Below are 18,976 nucleotides of genomic sequence, written 5' to 3'. Positions count from 1 at the left end.
CTCAAGGAATTTGGGATATGTGTGAGGGGGCATTTCTCCTGCTCTGCACAGGAGAACGGTGAAGTGATGAGGAGAGGAGGGCAGGACAGGAGATGAAAAATGTACTTTCTTTTTGTGTTTTTGTACCACCCCCCCCCCCCCCCCCCGCAGGGCCACGTAAGGACGGCAGGTAAAGGTTGAGGGACAGGGGATATCAGGTGACAGTGGGAAGCGGTGATCTGTGTTTTAAGGGTCACTTAAGGTATTAAAGAACCCCCTCTACAAGGATGGTGGAGTTCATAAGAACAAGTCACAGACATGATATGAGTTGGCAGGAAGCAAAAAGAAGCGTGATGAAAAGGCTGAGGGCAGCCAATGGAAAAAATGTTCATGTTGGACTCTGTGAGTGATGCAACAGTCATGGTGAGAGAGAGAGAGACAACCTGTCTCTCTTTTACAGGCCCGACGATCATGAAAGGGAGAGAAATAAGGAGTTGCTGTGTTACCTTTTCTTCTGTTTCAAGCTCCTTGCTCAGGAGCTTCTTCTCCGAGCAGTGAAGCTGCCTCTGAAGACTTTCCATTTTTTCCTGCAGAGCCTAGGGAAACAGAGAAAGAGAAAGAGAAAGAGAGAGTCAGCGTTGACTGACGCAAAAAGAAAAGCAACTCGAGACCTTAGTTATATAATGTGCAATATCAAATAGTAACACAGGAGAAACAGTAAGATTGAGGGAGGGAGAGAAGTGATGCGGCCTGCGATTAGACCTCATGTGTTAAAAGGCTTATAATAAAGCCATCATAGGGACTATTAAGACGTCTACCTCATAATCCAAAACGTCTACTTAGACAAGGACACATAATGAGTTTCTGACTGGGGGGAATTAGACTTTATAAACTTTTGTAAAGCTGAGTTTTTTTTAAGGAACATTATTTCTTTGAAGGTAATAAGAAAGAGATACAGTATAAGACAGTGGATAAAGTGGTCCAATACCTGAGTAGAAATTTTCACCAAAGGTGCCAATAACAATAAAAATTGGTTTCCAGATTCCAACCAAGAAAAGGTAAAGAAAATGCACGGTGAGTGTGTGAGTGAGGCAGTTTTTCCCCCTTTCTGCCTGTAAGTGATAGTGGTGGAAAGAAAGAAAGAAAGAGTTCCTGCCTGTGACACAGAACCAGATGTTTTGAGTGCACATATGGACACTTCGTGTTTGATTAGTCCGCATGAAAAGCAGAGTGATATATGCACGCACACACCTTATCATAAAAGCACAGACATGCCTTTACACTTCCCCACACACACACACACACACAGGCGCAAACTCAAAGTGTGAGGAGCTCTGTCTTGCATCAGCATTGTCAGGGTTTCTCCCCAGTGGAGTTGATTGAGGAGTACAGGTGTTGCCTTGTTGATTCTCAGAGCTGAAGGAAACCCGGTTTCGATGATAAGCATGACCGCCTGATCTACAACCCACTCCACTGACATAAATCATACACAGAGCGTGAGGCTTCGGGGCCTGAGAGAACTTCAGGCTAGGAATTCTATGAGCTTCTGAGTAAAAGAGAAGGAAGGGGTAAAAAAAAAAAATAAATCAAATAAATTTGTCCCACTCATTTTTGACATGTGAACGTGTCACTTTCTAAACACCACAGCATGATTCTACCACCTAAACTCCAGTGATGCAGGTCATTCCATTGTGCCTGCGTCCGACTGACATATTCCACATATCAACACATGTTACTTGACTGTCGTGACATGGGAACGCAGTCATGTCACTTTCAAATCTGCAGCACGAAAAGCAGCTGGCCTCCAGCATGCTGATCCTATTATTGAGGCTATTTCTTAGGCAGTCACGATCCCATTACAGCCCACATCTTCATCCAGAGCACACAGTTGCCTTCCATTTCATCATTTCATTTTGTTTATTGGTGAATCAAAGGCCCAACAACTAGAAAAGGATTTTTCTGTGGAGCTGGCCTGGCACCCTTCATGCGAGTTTACTGTAATAGTGAGGCATTTTCCAACTGACAATTTTTATGCTCTGTCAGCTTAAAGAAGTAAATATTTCGAGGTTAATGGTTGGTAGAGAGACAGTGAGTGATGGTCGACGCGCAAACAAGTCAGAAGATTCATCTGCTCGGCGTTTGCCAGTGGTTGCCTCTTTAACCGTAAATCCTCCACCATCTCTTCTTCCAGGCGGCAGCACAAGCTGATGAAGAGGGACCCTGACAGAACGAGCTCGACCTTCTAAAACCCACTTCTGATTCACTGCAGTGTGACACAGCATTTCTGGACCAGGTCTTCTGGGAAGTAAGGCTGACTCGTGTGCCTCACTGCTGACGTGCGCTTCCCTTTCATGTGGGCTCTGCATCTGAAGTGCTCAAAACAACTCTGAGGAGAAATGTTCACCACTTGTCACTTCATTAATAGAAATATATGCGATGATTCCACTGATGAACGCAAGCTCTTGATGAGTCAGAAAGGATCAGGGAAATGTTTAGTCATTATCGCTGTCTGATGTCTATGGTACATGGCATTCAGGGCCGACTCTGATAGACGTACGACATAAATAAATAAGTAAATAGAGTCAAGTATCTGATTTTAACCCGGTGTTAACTGAGAGGCAAACATCTCAAATGGTTATTAATGTGTACATTCATTCATATAACTGCAGTGTTCCAGTTCTCTTTGTATTTTTTTTAAAACTTTAAATCAAACTTCCTGTCTGTCTCATGTTAAGACGCTCATATGCACAAAACACTGAGTGTGTAAAGATGTGTGAATGACCGTGTACACAGGATCAAGCTAAAACGTCTCCAGATGCTCAGGGCGATATGTTCTTTATCAGCCATGCAGACTTAAGATTACTGAGAATGGGCCGGGGGGGGAGAAGGGGGAAATCAGACTTCCTTGAGGGGAGGTTGAAAAAAAAAACAAACAAACACACAAACCCATGGCTAAGACAAAGACATGGCAAATAACAGGAAGTTATAGTGGAATAAAGAAGAGAAAAGGGTTCAGAAATGGGAGGGGACACAGTGAAGTGGGGGCAGCAGTGAACCTGTGCTGCACAGTCCCACAGCCGACAGCTTTCGGGCCCCCTCTCACCTCTCCATCAGCAATGTGCTTCTGCCCTTCATTCCAAAGTTTTGGCATAGGATTAGCAAAGCACACGTGCACGCAAGCACCAGTAAACACACCGCTCCGAGCGATCCATGCAGGTATAGGCACGCATTAATATTAACAGCAAAAGTTCTAAAATGAATGCGAGGGCTGTACTTATTCAAATGACTGTGCGATTTCAAGTCGGTGTTGTATGCACACAAACACACATGCACACAGGCGCAGAGATGCACTGAGTCATCTTTCCTGGGTGGTCCTCGTGCTCAGATAAGGGAAGCATGTTTCCCTAGGGTGAAGTTAAAGCAACAGAGGGCAGGGGAAAAAAAAAAAAAAAGAAGCAAAATGGAAGAAGGGAGGGAAGAGTGGGAGGAGGAAAAAAAAAAAAAAAAAAGGCCAGGGGCCTCTTTAAACTTGGTGTTTTGTTAGGAGCCGAGCTGCTCTTCATGTGCGGCGGGGCCTTCTATTTGCAGCGTGCTGTCAGAAGTTTCTCCCAAAGTCTGGATTAAAGAGATCCTCTAATGACACTGAGGCTGGACAACTTCAGACAGCAGCAGAAAACCTCACACTGCACCGCCTCCAGCCAAGGACACACACACACACACACACACACACACACACACACACACACACACACACACACACACAAAAGGGTAAGAACAGATACATACACAAGGGGCTCGAAGCACACACACATATCTAAGCAAAGACACAGTATGTGGACTGCGCTCCCACACTCACACCAGCTTTAGTAGAACAAGGCAGTGTGTGTATGTATGTCTACTGATCCAATAGTAAATAATAAAGGAGGTGCTAACCTCAAGGAGAGATGGATGGCCAGAGAGATGAGCACAGACTCTCTTTGATCTGCACTTTTATCAAAGGATTGTGGGAAAGGTAAAAAAGTGAGTGTAAGAGAGAAGCTGGAGGAGGAGGAGGAGGAGGAGGAGGAGGAGGAGGAGGAGGAGGACGAGGAGGAGAGGTCTCCCTCCTGAGGTGTTAGAGAAGAGAAACTTTTGCTTTTGCTTTCTGCCCGACTGTGTGTAGGAATAAAGAGACGTGCTTTAGCAAGTCGACCAGGACAGCCCCTCTGAAAGATACCACTGATATTGGCATGAACTGACTTGCTTGCAGTACTTTGATGATATTCAGCACTTTTCCCAGAGTTGATTCCGAGCTGTAGATCCTCTGAACAGAACTGTAATCTTGTCTCTTGCAATGTGCAAACATGGTGGCACAGTTATGGAGGCACCTTTCCTAGCACTCATGGAAATAGTCAGAGGACAATTGCTGCAGTAATGAAGACGTGTTGCAACTGAGCTATGCCCACGGGGAGAACACACTGTTCTCGAGCTTTCCGTCTTTGACTCTTTCTGCTGCTGTGAGCTACAGTAGAGAGAGAATAAGAAAACAACTCTGTAATATGCACCATATGCCTAGCGCATGTGTTTGTGTGTGGGTTTACATGCATATATTCTCTTTATCAAATAATATATCATTGAATTGATGCTAAGTTTAGCAAAAGTTGCAAATACAATTTCAGCCTAACAGGAGCAGAGGTCGACTAATACGGGCTTTCCTATGGCCGACATCTAGAATACTCAAAAACTATGGACTGGCGATCTGTCCAGAGTGTACCCCGCCTTTCGCCCTATGTCAGCTGAGATTGGCACAGCACCCCCGCGTGACCCTCATGTGTCGGATTTAGCGGTAGAAGACGGATGGATGGATGGATGGATACCCGAAAGCAGAGAAATAGAGCTTTCATTACGTTAGCCCTCAGGACCTCCATGGACGAGATTCACCAGCGCATCACATGTTTGCGACATCGGCTTCTCTGTACCGTATTTCCTAAACGGTTGAATAACCGCCAGATATCGAAAGTGAAAGTTATCTTGGAAAAAGGGGCCGAAATCACTCACTCATTGAACATTTCATTTAACAATTCTACAGCCATAAAATCCATATAAATCCAAGCGGCCTGATCATCACGATGGTCATAATAAGAGGGTTAAATAAGTCACAACCTTTATTTTGTGTGTGCAGAGACTTGGTTAGCTCATACTACATAAACTATAAAATGCAAGTATCCAATTATAAAAGGGGGGAAATCGTAATACCTTAATATGGCAACTGATAGTCAGGGTTGTGCTTCTGTTGATTTTTGCATGTAGGCATTTTTCCAACTTCGCAATCATACAACGTTAACTTCACATGGAGTTACTGGAACGGGGAAGCACAAAACATTTTGGCCATTGTGGTTTCTTTGTACTTTGCATTAGGCCTGTGGTTTAATGAGTAATTTCCGTTTGCTGTCCTTGAATGGAGTATGTCCTCTATGAGCTGTTCTACTTCCCACGTTCCTTCGTAGCATCCTGGAATGTTATCTCTCTCCTACTTCCACCTCCTCTGATATGTGGATCAAACGCTGCCGGGAATCTGCCCACAGCCGGAAAAGTCATCAATCAGCCAACACCATGCACACAAGTCAAAATGAGTGGGTACACAAGCTTTTATGTGGCCATGAAGGCATATGGGTGCTTATACAGTTACATAAAGAGAGTAAGAGTGTGACAGAGGACGGTGTTGAACCATCTTTCACACCAATACAGATAGAAAGTGACACATTTATTGGAATATGTCTGAACTTGGAGTTGGGAGTGCAGCCAGAACCGTTCTGCAGCTACAGTGGCCTTTGCATATAGTGGAAAAGTATGTTTTTCTTTTTTTGTTTGCAAAGTAAGCATCTGCTTTAAAACAAAAAAACAACACACAGTTTGTGCTGCCTTCACTTACAGGCAGCTGTGACTTAGAGGTTAAAGAAGGGACTGCCTACCTCAACAACTAAAGTGCCCTTTATTGAACAAGGCCATCCTCCCCCAGAGGCTTGCAGTTACACTTTCAAAGAGCCATTTTATTTAGTGTTATCTTTAAAAAAATGTGACAGTGGTAACCATGCATAGAATTAAAAGAAAGTGACAGAAACACAGATGGCTTAACGTCCTTCAGTAAACAAACTACATAGTTCAAGGTTGACACGAAGAACATGGAACATGTGTTGGCGGACGTGAAGAGACACACACAAACAAAGACGACAAACACACACACACACACACACACTGAAGCAACTCTTTGCCTTTGCAGCAGAGGGTATCCAGCACACCTGTTCTTGATCCACCGCTGCCATTCCTTCCCACAGGCAAAGTCATTCTTTCAACCCCCACTGTAAAAAAACTAATGCATATATAACTGCAGAAGTACAGACAAAACTGCAGCTGCTACGACGAGCTCTGCTGAATGTGCGCACGTTTGTGTCGCTCTGTGTGTGTGTGTGTGTGCGCGCGCAAAAACATGTCCCTCGTTACTGTGTGTACATGCATAAAGGCAAAGCACAGGGATCACATGGACTACTTCTAAATGTGACACCGTGCATTGTCCCGAGGACAAAGAAGAGTGCACCTCATGTATTCACTCTCATCCTCAAACAGAGCCAGACAACGGTCACTGTTGCATAATGCAATGTGTCTGCTGTCACTTCACCCTGAGGACACTGCAACAGGACCTTCTCTTTGACTAGCACTAGACGTTACTGCAGGATGGGCCATGGATCCAAGGTGTGAAGCCTGTGTGTGTGTGTGTGTGTGAAACCACAGGGTATAGGTGGGTGTTTGTCAGAGAAAGCAACACTATTCAAAGGTGTCGCGATAAGGGCACTAACTCAAAGCAATGTTTGTGGGCGAGTTTGAGGGACAGAAACATACAGATAAATACTTACTGAGGAGAAAATAGGAGAGAGAAGCGAATCCAGGCCCGCGTATAAGAATGAGACATGAACAATATGTTAAAGGTGTGTGTGTGTGTGTGTGCGTGTGTGTGCCTGTGCACAGGTGTACGCGCAGCAACATTCAGCAGGCAGAGAGACAGGAAGCACTGCTGTGGGGAGCAGGAACAGCGGTGCTGATCAAAGCCCAGGCGGGTGACACTATGGGCGGAGTGCCATTGTTTATTCACCAGCCACCTCTCCCTTTTTGGCAGGGTGAGGTGAGCATGTGTGCTTGTGAATGTGCGTGTGGTGACAGAGTTTGAGACAGAAAGAGTTGCAAGAAACAGAGTTGGAGAGAGAGAGAGAGAGAGAGAGCGAGGGTGTGTGAGAAAGAGAGATGTGTGTGTGTGTGTCTGTACCTTTCTCTTGGCAGGCTAATGTGGGCTGGAGATCTGTCAGATATGGCAGCTGCACATTCATGCAGCCTTAACATGCACACACACACACACTCAGAGACACACACGCTGCATGTGCATATTGTTACACACTAAAGTATTTCCAATAACTACACTATTAGACTGAAACTCCCGTGTCTCATCTTCTCAAAGAGATAAAACAATCCATCCCACCCATAATCCATAAACGGGGACACTTTGCTGAGATACCACCACGTAGGGCAACAGATGACATCAGGAAGTGAACACTGACAAAAACTGCTGGCTGTGTCCCAATGCACTACACCGACTTCCTCTATATCAGCTCCTGTTTCCCTTACCTGATACAAATAGACCGCACCAGTGAAAGCAAAAAAAAAACCGAAACAACGCTTTCATCTTGCTTTCACCTTCCACGGTGCTCTGACACTGGCCCGCTTCCAGTGCATTACAACTGCCCACTCCTGCCTTGCCCACTGTTATGAGATAATTGGTAACTAAATATAACTGGATCAGAAATAGTCACCCACTCGGACCACAACTTCATTTATGAGATGATTAGAACGAAAAGGCAGAGCATAAAGTAGAAAATAATAGAAGGGGAATTTATAAAACAGGGTTCAGAGTGTTTATATAAAAGGCAGTGATTTGTTTTAGTGTTTATAGTCAAATCTAAGTTCATATCAGAAGGTCAAAAACGACAAGGCTTCCACGCTGTTGGCGATGACCAGCCAGTGCAACACGTACTTGATATCAAGTCTATGTCACGTTCAAGTAGAGCAAAGTATGGCACACACGAAAAGCACTGGTACCCACACACACACACACACACGCCTCCCAAATATACTACTCCACCTAAACATCACTTACACAAAACCCCCCCCAGATAATGAGCATACTTAACTGTACTACCGTTGTTCTAAAAAGGGATTTACGAGATACGAAGGTCTGTGCAGTGAACAACTCACAAGTACAGTAGGGCCACAGACGGAGCTAAATTCAGGCTAGAAACAGCAGAACACGGCTGGTGTAAGGGGGAAAAAAGGGAATATCTGATCTGGTGCAGCATGCATTCAGAACAACTGTTTTGGGATTATCCCAATTCAAATACGCAGCGAACTTTGATGTTATTTTCTTCCCCTCCCATTGTCTGAAGCCCCTCGCTCTCTTCATAATCCCGGCTCTTTGAAGTGAGCAGCATGGAAACAATGTCAGCAGGCGACACACTCCCTCTGACAAACCCACTGACAGCTCTGCGCCATTTTTTCCCCCTTTCTCTCCTCTCTGTTTTTCCATTTCTTCCATTGCCCTTGTGTTTGCTGTGTCAATCCTCACACTTCCTCCATCAGTTCTCACCTCCAACTTCTGCTCGCTCTCTCTCTTTTATTTCAGGTTTACACTAAATTAGTCTTTGTTATTTTCCTTTTATTTATGTCTATCTTACCTTCTTGTCCCTCACTGATTCTCTCCTCCCCACATGTCTGGCCTTTAATAAGCAACTCAACCGCTAATTGGAGTCTCATTAGCGGATGGTTAATACAGCCGCGATCATATTAACGAGGACTCAGATAATGGAAACGGAAAGCTTCGGGACGGCATGTGTGTGAGTTATGTCATGGTTAAATTCGATTACAAACAACAAAGCTACAATATGAGCAAGTGTAACCAGCAACAGAGACGATGTTGACAGTCAAGAACTACCACGGATTATCAAAATTTAATCTCTTGTGTAACACCAGGTATTTCTACCGATTTCCCGAACTGAATCGATTCTGATTCAATTAGATTTCCAATTTGATTCATAGATTCAATATTTCCCCAAAATAACGTGGTTCTTTCTAACGTGGTGCATCATTAAAAATATAAATGTATATATTAGAAATGTTTTTTTTTTCACATGATCTGGATTTATTTAGATTTTATGGCTGTAGAATTGTCAAGAAATGTTCAATGACTGAGTGCTTCTGCCCCTTTCTCAAGATAACTTTCCATATCTGGCAGTTATTCAATATTACTGTGTGTTTTGACTGTGCAATAACAGTTTAAAGGAATAATAGACAAAAACAGATTTGGATTTTTCAAGTTTATAACAAAATAGGAACTCTAAACTGAAGCTTTTTGTCATGATTAAATTTAATTTCTGATTGTTTCAGCTTGTTAAATGTGAATATTTTCTTCATTTCTTTGCTCCATATAACAAAGAAATCATTAAAAGTGAATCATTTTGGTTTGTGGACAAAACAAGACATTTGAGAACCTCATCATTTCCAGGTTTGATCAACATTTTTTAACGTTTTCTGACCTTTTATGGACCAAACGATTACTCGATGAATCGAGAAAATAATCGTAAGTCGCAGCTCTAGATGTTTCCTTGCTCCTGATTCAAATAAGTGGATCATTATATAGGTCAAAATATACAGCATAAAAGCAAATCCATTTGCAGAAAAAGGCAAATATTAAAAGACAGATTTCAGGATTTTATGAATCGATATTGGACCTATATATAAGACCAATTCCTGTGTGCAGCTTTTGTTTTTGAAGAAATTAGATAAGGATTCTGTGAAAAAATGTATCTTAAATTCACTAGAAACTCTGCCTGGGTCAGAAAAGCAATCTTCAAAAAACCTGGCCAGATTGCGTTGGATCACACAACCACCATAGCTTTCACTTTTATCATGTATTGGTAGCAACACAGGATTTAGACGTTTTAGATACGAGGGAAGAGCTCAAGGCAAACATTTGAGAGCTAAATGCCCACTTTAGGAGAAAAGTCAGGCCTTAGTGAGGGGGGTTTAGGTTACCAGAGCCTGGAGGGAGAGGCAAGGTTGGCATCATGTCTTGATCCCAGACACAACAACTCTTTATTTAGTGAACCACACCCAATAGACTGACACTGTGTCCCAGTGTAGTTGCTGAGGCAGAGGGCAGATAAAAAGATCCTTTGATTCCAATAGAGAAATCTGCATAGACAAGGACGGAGATCCGGGTAAAGATCACGATGAACGATTATGAACATCTTTATAAATCTAATGTCTTTGATTTAGAGTAGTGGAACAAGTAGTGTTGAATAACATGGCTTTTTTTTTCTTTTTTTTTTCCCATGACGGGAAGTATTTCTCACATTGTGCTGGAGATGAAGTTAAACGAGTAAAAGAAGTAAACATAAGTTAAAATAAATAAATAAATAAATAAATGTAACGCTAAAAAAAGGAGCCTGGGCGTAAATTCTGTCTGTAAAAGAGGATGACAGTAATGACATAGAGAGGTTTTGACTTAAGAAGTGGGGTGCGGCCTGAAAGAGCACACAAGCTACTTTAAGACACTATGGAGTTTGCAAGTAACCATAAAAATGACAGAGCACATGCACAAACTGTGACCATGCTTTAACAAAGGAAAAGTGACTCGTGTCTACTCCATAAAAGTCAAATCCAGACAAGGGTTTTTTCGCTTTTTCTTTAAAGGATGCAGTTTACCGACACACCCCACCCCCAACAGTTTTAAGTCCAAAGGTTTTGGACGGACACTGCGACAACCGATGATAAAGAACGGGAAGTGCATAAGACTGCCAGTAGATAAGGATGACAAGAAGATGAGGGAAACCGATAAAACGCTTGCCACTTTGTAGACTGACCAAAGGGAAGTGCAGATGCTGTAAAGGTATGGGCTATGATGCACTCCATTTAACTCCAAAGATATAATTACATGCGCTAACTTTAGAATACTCACACAGTCATATCCAGAGACTGTGGCGGGACCCACAGATGGTTCATGATAAACTTATTCCGGTCCTGTTTTTTTTTTTTCACCAGCTATTTATTTTAGATTTATTAAATGCTATGCATAAAATTAAGTTGCAGTAGATGATCAAAGACACACTGCATCTCTGCTCTTCTCAGGATTTATATTGAGAATTGGTACATAATAGTTTGCCATCTTTAAAAAGTGGGGTCCTCATAAAAAGTTTGGCTAACATTGGGCATTTGGAGGAGTTGTTTTGTTGCAACTTAATGAATCGACAACGTATGTAATGTAAATGTACAATATTATTCTAGTTAAAAGGCAGAGTGGCAACTCTCTGCTGCCCTTTCTTTCAGCCGCCTAATTTTATTCATTTTAGAGCAATATTAACTCAATATGGAACAAACTGGGTCATTCACGTCAGACAAAGGTTTATTCACACATGCTGAAAATCGAATAAAATTGCTCTGGTGTTTGTTTAGTGAAAAGTGCCACATTATACGTAGCGGAGATTGATTTTAATATTAAAATGATACACTTTTAGTCTGTATGGATTACGAAAAAATTAGCCTGGGTATAGGTGCAATTTTTTAAAGCTGGAGTAGGTGGGAGTTTTGAAATGGAAGCTCTGTGTCCTGAGCTCCTCCCACCAGATGAGCACAGCCAGACACACTGTGTTGCATTGTGTGTGCAGCGCGTTTACTACACAACAGGTTACCTGAAACAATCTGACCATCTTTGAGAAACTCTGTCTCGCAGTCAGTGGCCAGTGCTGAAACAGCAACTTTTCCACTAAAATAACAGTAAAACACCCAATAGGAGTGCCCTCTCTCTTTTCATTGGCCTGTAATTGGTCAAAGTCTCCTGTCCCAGGCCAGATTTTTCCCAAGGCCCAGAGGAAAAACTCTCCGTCACGTAATTATCAATTGTTCACATTACGCTGAAAGATTATTATGGATTTATTGCTCAATAATGCCAGAATATGGGGACTTCCCTGGCTTGAAGTGTGATTTAATGACTGATGTCCTGAGTGTCTAACACTAACCTTGTTTGCCTGATCGGCGTGGTGAGTAACTGTCCTCCTCTCCTTGTCCCACCGCGCACCGGCCTCCTCCAGCTGCCGCTCCATGGCCTGCTGCAGACGAACAGCCTCGTCTTTCGAGTCACATACGGACGTCTGCAGCTCGGCAATTAGCTACGGATGAGAAGAAGATGTCATGTTTGAATTTGAAGATGAAGTCTGTGAAGGACTGACAGGGCTGACAGTCAGCACAAGTGTGTAGGGGTGGGAATCGCTAGAGACCATGATATTATCATGATATTGTGATATACTGAGTATTTGCGGAATCAGAAATTGCGATATACTCACACAACAGCTCTAGTGAGAGTGAGCACTTGGCACCATCTAATGGACTGAAACCTCAGTTGATTTTTTTTTTAATTGAAATCCACAAAAAGTTTGTTGGTTAAAAAAATGATATGCTAAAAAATTAATGCTTGGTGCCTCAAAAGGGTTAATATCACCACGCAAAATAGCACGATATTTCACTGTTTGTATTCTGGTAATGTGAAAGGGAGCCAGAGGAAAAGGAAAAAAAAACGGCTGCTAAATGTAGTTTAGGCACAAAACAAGTTCACTAAACAGTTTTCATTTGCGGCATTTCACTGTGATTTTTGTAAGACGTGAAACTTCAAAATGTATCAGATAGTGAGATCATTTCAGTGCAGTGCAGTGGTTTGTGGCGTAGTGTGTGAGCAAATGGGAGCCAGGTTATTTTCTGTACAATTTATAGATGTCCTTAAAAAGCTTCACATGGGGACTATTGTTAGACACTGCAATTAACAACGTTAACTATGAAATGCCTCCAGTAATGGTAGAGAAGATAGCGAGGTGACTGTGCACACACACAGAAGTCTTTGATCCCCACTCAGTTACTAAGACAAGTGTGAGGTCAAACATTGATTAGATTGAAAGTATATAATGTTAGATTTACTCAAGATAAAAATCAAGTGAATGTTTCTCCCAGGGTGGGTCTGAATCTACCTGGGTGGGCCACCAAGACAGAGCATGGGAAATCTGTCCTGGATTTTGGATGGCAGTAATAACCTCCCCCCCCGCCCCCCACACACACACACACACCCAAAGTCTCACATCGTGTGTCTTTTTTGTGACGAGACAGAAGATACAGCAAGCTGAGAGAAAGAGAACAGCGAGGGGAGAAGAAAAAAAATAGACAGGAAAGGGAAAAACAACTTCCTTTTTGAAGAGCAGAGTGACTTTGTGTTGGTGAACTTGCGGTGCACACTGAGATGAAAGGGAACTGCCTCAGCTTTGAAATCCTCCAGTCAAAATTAACATTCTATTTAAGCTACTGTCAGGGAAAAGGCAGAGGAAAGATGAGAGACAGTAAAAAGAGAGAGGGGGTGTGGGGTGGTGGTGGGGGGGCGGGGGGGGCTGCTGCTGCTAGCTTTGGGCTAGATAGATAATTGTTTACTGTTTTCAAACTCTGGAGGACTAGCCCTGCTGGAATCTGTACGTTGTGTGGGAGTTAGAGAGTGATGCGGGCTGACCATGGGGGGGGTGTTGTCAGTGAGAAAGCCACATGAAAGAAACAAATGGCACATTATTATGGGAACATCATTTCTGGGCGTAATAATTATTTCGCAATATGTCCCTGCATCTGTTGCTCTTCAGCCATGGGGCGACCACGGTGGCGCTTTAAACGACTCAACTCAGCTGTCTTTCTTGTTATTCCTGTACACACAGACACAGACACAGACAGACAGCACCTTATTTCTGTCTGATAGCCAGCCAGGTCTTTTAAGTCTATAATTGGTCTGGTGAGACTTGTCTGTTTTCCCAGCCTCTGTTTAGGCTTACCTCTCCATGAACCTGGGGTTCAAAAAACAAGACTAGGTCAAAACCCTAATGTATGCCTGCACTGCGTTTGGTCAACGTGCACAATTGAGAATGACGTTGTAAACTGTAGTGGAACCGCAACAGGCTTTTAGTGCTGCTTTGAATCTTCATTAAATCATTATCTGCGCGTCAGCTGGTTCTCACCAGAAGCTTAAACCAGCTGCATTCCCATTAAACCTGCTACCATCTGCATCTTCCGTGTCTGTTATTAGAAAGGGAAACAAGCATGAAATAGTGACTGACACAGGGACCATTAACCACCAGTATCAACCTATTATTTTCAAGCACGTTCCAAGATAAAGTCCCGATTTTATAGCCACAACAACAGACGACTGCTGTGCTGTGATTTCAGCTGAGAGAGAGTTAGAAGAGAGAGAATAATCATTCTTACTTTTGTTACACAGCTACTTTTAATAGTCACAAATTAGATTAGTGATTTATATTTTTTGGGGCAGTACAGGCAACACTTTAAGGGGTCAGAAAACTCACTAATCCGCAAACATGGCAAAAAAACGAACAAAAAACCCTTTTGACGTGAAGTGAAAATTCTGTGATCATTGGAATTTGGAATGAGATGATGCGATATATATATATATAGAAATATATTAGCGAGCTGTCAATGAGTTTAACTCATGCAACACGTGTATGCAATGCTTAAGCATGTCTTGAATAAACTGGCGTTTTTTACAGCAGATATTTCTTTAAATGAAATAGTAGGACAAACACAGGATTTACCAGTAACATGAATTAAGGTTCCACTCCAGTATTAACAGAGCTGTGTTATTGTTCAAGTGTAAGGGTAGATCACGCTAAATACTTGACACCTGATTTTTTTTTTTTTTTTTTAAACAACAAAAAAACTGCATACATATTTTCTGAATGCGTTCCACTAAAGTGAAATAGAAATAATTATCCTCTATTGTCGTTATAGCGTTGCTAAAACAACAAATCTAATGGTGGTCTAAGACTTCTGCACAGTACTGTATATATAATATACATATATATATATATACATATATACATATATATATACATATATATATATATATACATATATATATACATATATACACATATACAGTATATATATATAAAAATGTATATATACTCCCAATATATCGACATATCGGATATTTGATTAAAGTTAATTTAGGGCCATGTGTATGGCAAAGAATAACTCTGAACTGTTTTTGGAACTTACATTTAGCTCCTCCAACATTGTTCATTATAGATACTACCTTAAAGTTTGACCAGTGATGGAGACCCAGTGCTGTTTTCAAGCATTTTTAATGACCAAGAATGTATCAGAAGGCATAAATACACTAACAGATCCTGTTTGATTAATACATGCCGAGGAGGTCACATGTGAACACTATTTGTGAGACTTACCACCCATAATTGTGCTGAAACAACTGAGGTACATTTGCATATAGAGTGAACTTCAACCTTTTTTTTTTTTTTCCCAAGAACACGGTACTTCTCATGCACCGGGCCTCCCATTGCAAATTCCTTTTACCTCCTACCTACTCCCACGGTAGACGGTCAGGGATAAAGTAATGATCTCCCACTAGCACTGCTGATACCACCCACTGTAGCCTGTTCATTAAATGGGGAAAGAGAGCCGGCCTGCTCAGTTCACAGGTCACCCAGGAGAACTACTCGCAGCTAGACACTTAACACACAGGATTGGATTGGAGAAACACTAATTAGGAGAGTCTGTATGTGTGTGTGTGTGAAAATAAGAGGCAGTGGAAGAGAGTCAGCAGCAAAGAGATAATGTGTGCGTGCCTGCATGTAAACACATACCCTTACGTGGTGCATCTCCAGTCCCCTTAGGATAATGTATGACATGGTATGTTTTTAATTGGGCTATTAGCCATGCAGTTGAGTTCAAGAGTGATGCCCCTGTCAGACACTGGGGGGTTAACAACTTGGGTTACCCTCTGAGGTTCAAAGGCCTCTTGTTTACATTTGACTGAGTTTCCCCAAGGGGTAGCTAACGGAAACCCCTCCGCCCACGACAAATGGCCTGCATTAATCTCACGTATTTAAATGTTTGCACAAAAAAAAAACAAAACAAAACACCGTGACCAGTATCCTCTACGTAACAGCACACCTTAACAAAGACGGCGAGGTTCCTGTGTGAAACAGGGAGAAGTTGCTATGCCTGTGGTGGCGTACCGCACTGCCAAAGTGGGCAAACACGGCTGAACTTTCGCTCGGCATTAGACGGCTTTTGAAGTTGAGCATTGTGTAACCTAATAAGCTACTGTTTTCTCACAACATCTGCTTGTCAACCCCGCTTTCAACTCTTTACCTTTGCCAGCCAACCAAAAAAAAGGGGGGGGGGTTAGGGCTTAAAGAGAAGAAAGAAAGAAAAACAACAAAATCCCCTCTCTGGGTAACGAGGTGCAATTACGGCCAAATGATTACAATATTTTAATCTGCTCAAAGACAACCATTTTCTCTTAGAATGTAAACTCTACTCAGGGTGTTTTGGATCTTTTCCACGTTCAAAGCTGCCTTACATTTCTAAGACATTTTGTTGGAGTCCATTCTATTCCCGAGGAAACCATATATTCTTTGTTGGAATGAAGCATTATCATGGTTTTAAATGGACTCAGCCTGAGTATAAGCGGTAATGATGAACATATGGCCCCTGATTAGAGACGTTTCCAAAATGTGGCCAGGAAAAAGTATTAAAGGTACACAAGACTGAATAAAGGAGAGGAGAATACAAGTGGAAGGAAAGAAAGACAAAGAATAAATATAACAAATGTGAGATAAGATTTCATTCAAGGCTGATTTACACTTCTGCTTCAAGGTGTTTCAGAGGCTAATTGTGCAAAGTCAGTGGCTCCAATCAAATAATTAGAGGAAGATGGACTGTGAGAGCGAGTGATCTGATCACACTGAGCTATCCTGGCCTTTTCTCCGGCATGTTTTTATTAATGGCAGAGAATATTAAAGAAAGGCTCTCTAAACTTTCCTTCTGAGTATGTACACAAAGCTTTTTCCGAGCGCAAACCTCGCCGCCGTGGCTTTCCATCAAACGATTGGATTCCAACGTTAATGATAAATCACGGGCGATATTGACAAGTGAATGGTGGGATGACTCACTGCAGGAACATAAATCAGGAAGAATCTCCAAGCGTTTGCAGTAAGAGATGGCCAATACAAAGCAGACCTGGCAATGTGTCGATCTTCAAAGAGTCTCCATTGTTTTTTTGGCCAGCTTTAAAATGTGTAAACAAACAGAGAGGGTAGAATGTACAGATATTTGGAGACGTATCTCAGGGATTATGGTCTCTCTTGCATTACACACTGGTGTTTGAATCATAATCAATATAAAAAACACTGATTGGCGCAGCTTTCAGGCCAAATAGAGAGATGAATTTCCCTTTAGTGTAAAGCATGAAAACCTGTACTGACCAGGTCTGGCTCCATACCGCTTTTTAAAGTCTGATATCACAACCTTAAATTTCTACCTGCAACACTATCTGTACAGTACAGTCTTTTAACACTTTTAACTCTTTTACACAACTTAGCTGTTAACAAAAGACATTTGTGCTAAAAATATAACTTATAATAAACACAAATACTATATTTTGTGACAAAAGCACGTAAGACACCTGTAGCCCCGGTAATAGGAGGTATAGCGGACATTTCTCTATACAGTATTACTGTCTATACTGAATATTCTTTCTTATATCTAATCCAAAAATAATACTGATACTGCATATTGTACTGGCTCATTCCTAATACTGATTTCACTGTGTTTTTTTTCAAGTGGCAATCAATGGACAGAGAGAGGAAAAGGAAAGAGAAATGCCAATCAGTGGAGCCTTAGATGTTCTTAATGTCTCTGAAATTTGCAAAAACCTCATCCCAGATGGTGTGTGTGTGTGTGTGTGGGGGGAACACATTCATGTCCAGTTGTGTGTTACATATCAGCTAGAGGATAAAGCACAGGGTTGTTTTTCCCAGTGAGTGTGAGTGTGTGTGTGTATACTTGTATTTGTTATCTCTTCAGGAACTTTTCTGGCATCAACACTGACCTTGTCAGGACCAGTGGTCCCCATGGAGACACACATCTGGTCCAAATGAGGCAGAACCTAATTTCTGTGGAGCTGGTCTAGTTTAGGGTTAAGGGGTTTGAATTGTGGTTAGGGTAAGGCATTAATTGGTTATGGTTAAGTTTAGCAATAACACACTGTTTAGGCTGTCCAAATGAAAGGAAGTCAGTGTGGTGTCCTAAGAATCAAAGCTGTGTGTGTGTGTTTGTGTGTTTGTGTATTTCCAACTGTTTGGGGAAAAAGGAGGAATGTAAAATAACAGACGGCAAAAGGAGGCGGAGAAAAGTGATTACCTGGGCAGACTTGGTGAGCCTCTGACTGTACTCCTTCTCAATCTGCTTCAACCTGCTGTTGGTCTGCAACAAGAACGGAGAGAGAGAAGTGTGTAAGAGAGAGATATGCAGACGGACGGATAGAGACACACAAAGAGCGAGAGAGTTGTGAAACTGAATCTTCTGTTAGGAAGTGAACAGAGACACATCACCTTCCCAGTCTACCCATGCTTGCACACACACACACACACACTCTCTCTCTCTCTCTCTCATGTTGACCCCCGTCTCTTGGCAGTGTGTCCCTGTGGCGCAGGCCTGGGGCCCCCTGGCACGGTGCCAAACCCAAAGCTCATGTGTGCCAGCAGGTAGTGACAGGCACAGTGCACAGTGGGCACCACTCCTCTCTGATCCCCTGCCAACAATTCATCACCTAACAAGACGGGGGAGGGGGGAATTAAAACTCTGCTGCCAATTAGTGACAGGCGTGAAAAAAGAGAGGTGATCGGGAGAGGCTGGGAGACAACACAACAGAGAAAGAATAGGGGTTCAATGGAACTTGTTGTAAGGCAAGTTACTGAGCACTGCTCATCTCTTTGTTTTCATTCTCACTGCGGGGAACTAGCCAGCTAGAGGGAAAAAAATGCCGGGTTCTAATAAAAGACTTAACTTCTTTCAGCTG

The 18,976-nt window shown here is 42.3% G+C and overlaps 1 protein-coding gene across 2 annotated transcripts in view; it reads right to left on the bottom strand.

The window, feature by feature from the left end:
• The window catches only part of LOC131475427 (axin-2-like), a 120,483-nt gene that overhangs the window by 38,072 nt on the left and 63,435 nt on the right, over window positions 1-18,976 (bottom strand). For both annotated transcript variants that reach the window (XM_058653547.1, XM_058653546.1), the window contains exons 22-24: window positions 18,319-18,381; window positions 12,075-12,224; window positions 486-575 (exon numbers count right to left, since the gene is read on the bottom strand). In XM_058653547.1, coding sequence (XP_058509530.1) covers window positions 486-575; window positions 12,075-12,224; window positions 18,319-18,381 — 303 coding nt within the window. The remainder of the gene's footprint in view (window positions 1-485; window positions 576-12,074; window positions 12,225-18,318; window positions 18,382-18,976) is intronic.

This window comes from Solea solea, chromosome 16 (assembly GCF_958295425.1).
Source record: "Solea solea chromosome 16, fSolSol10.1, whole genome shotgun sequence".
Classification (NCBI taxonomy): Eukaryota; Metazoa; Chordata; class Actinopteri; order Pleuronectiformes; family Soleidae; genus Solea; species Solea solea.
This window is presented reverse-complemented; position numbering and strand designations above follow the sequence as displayed.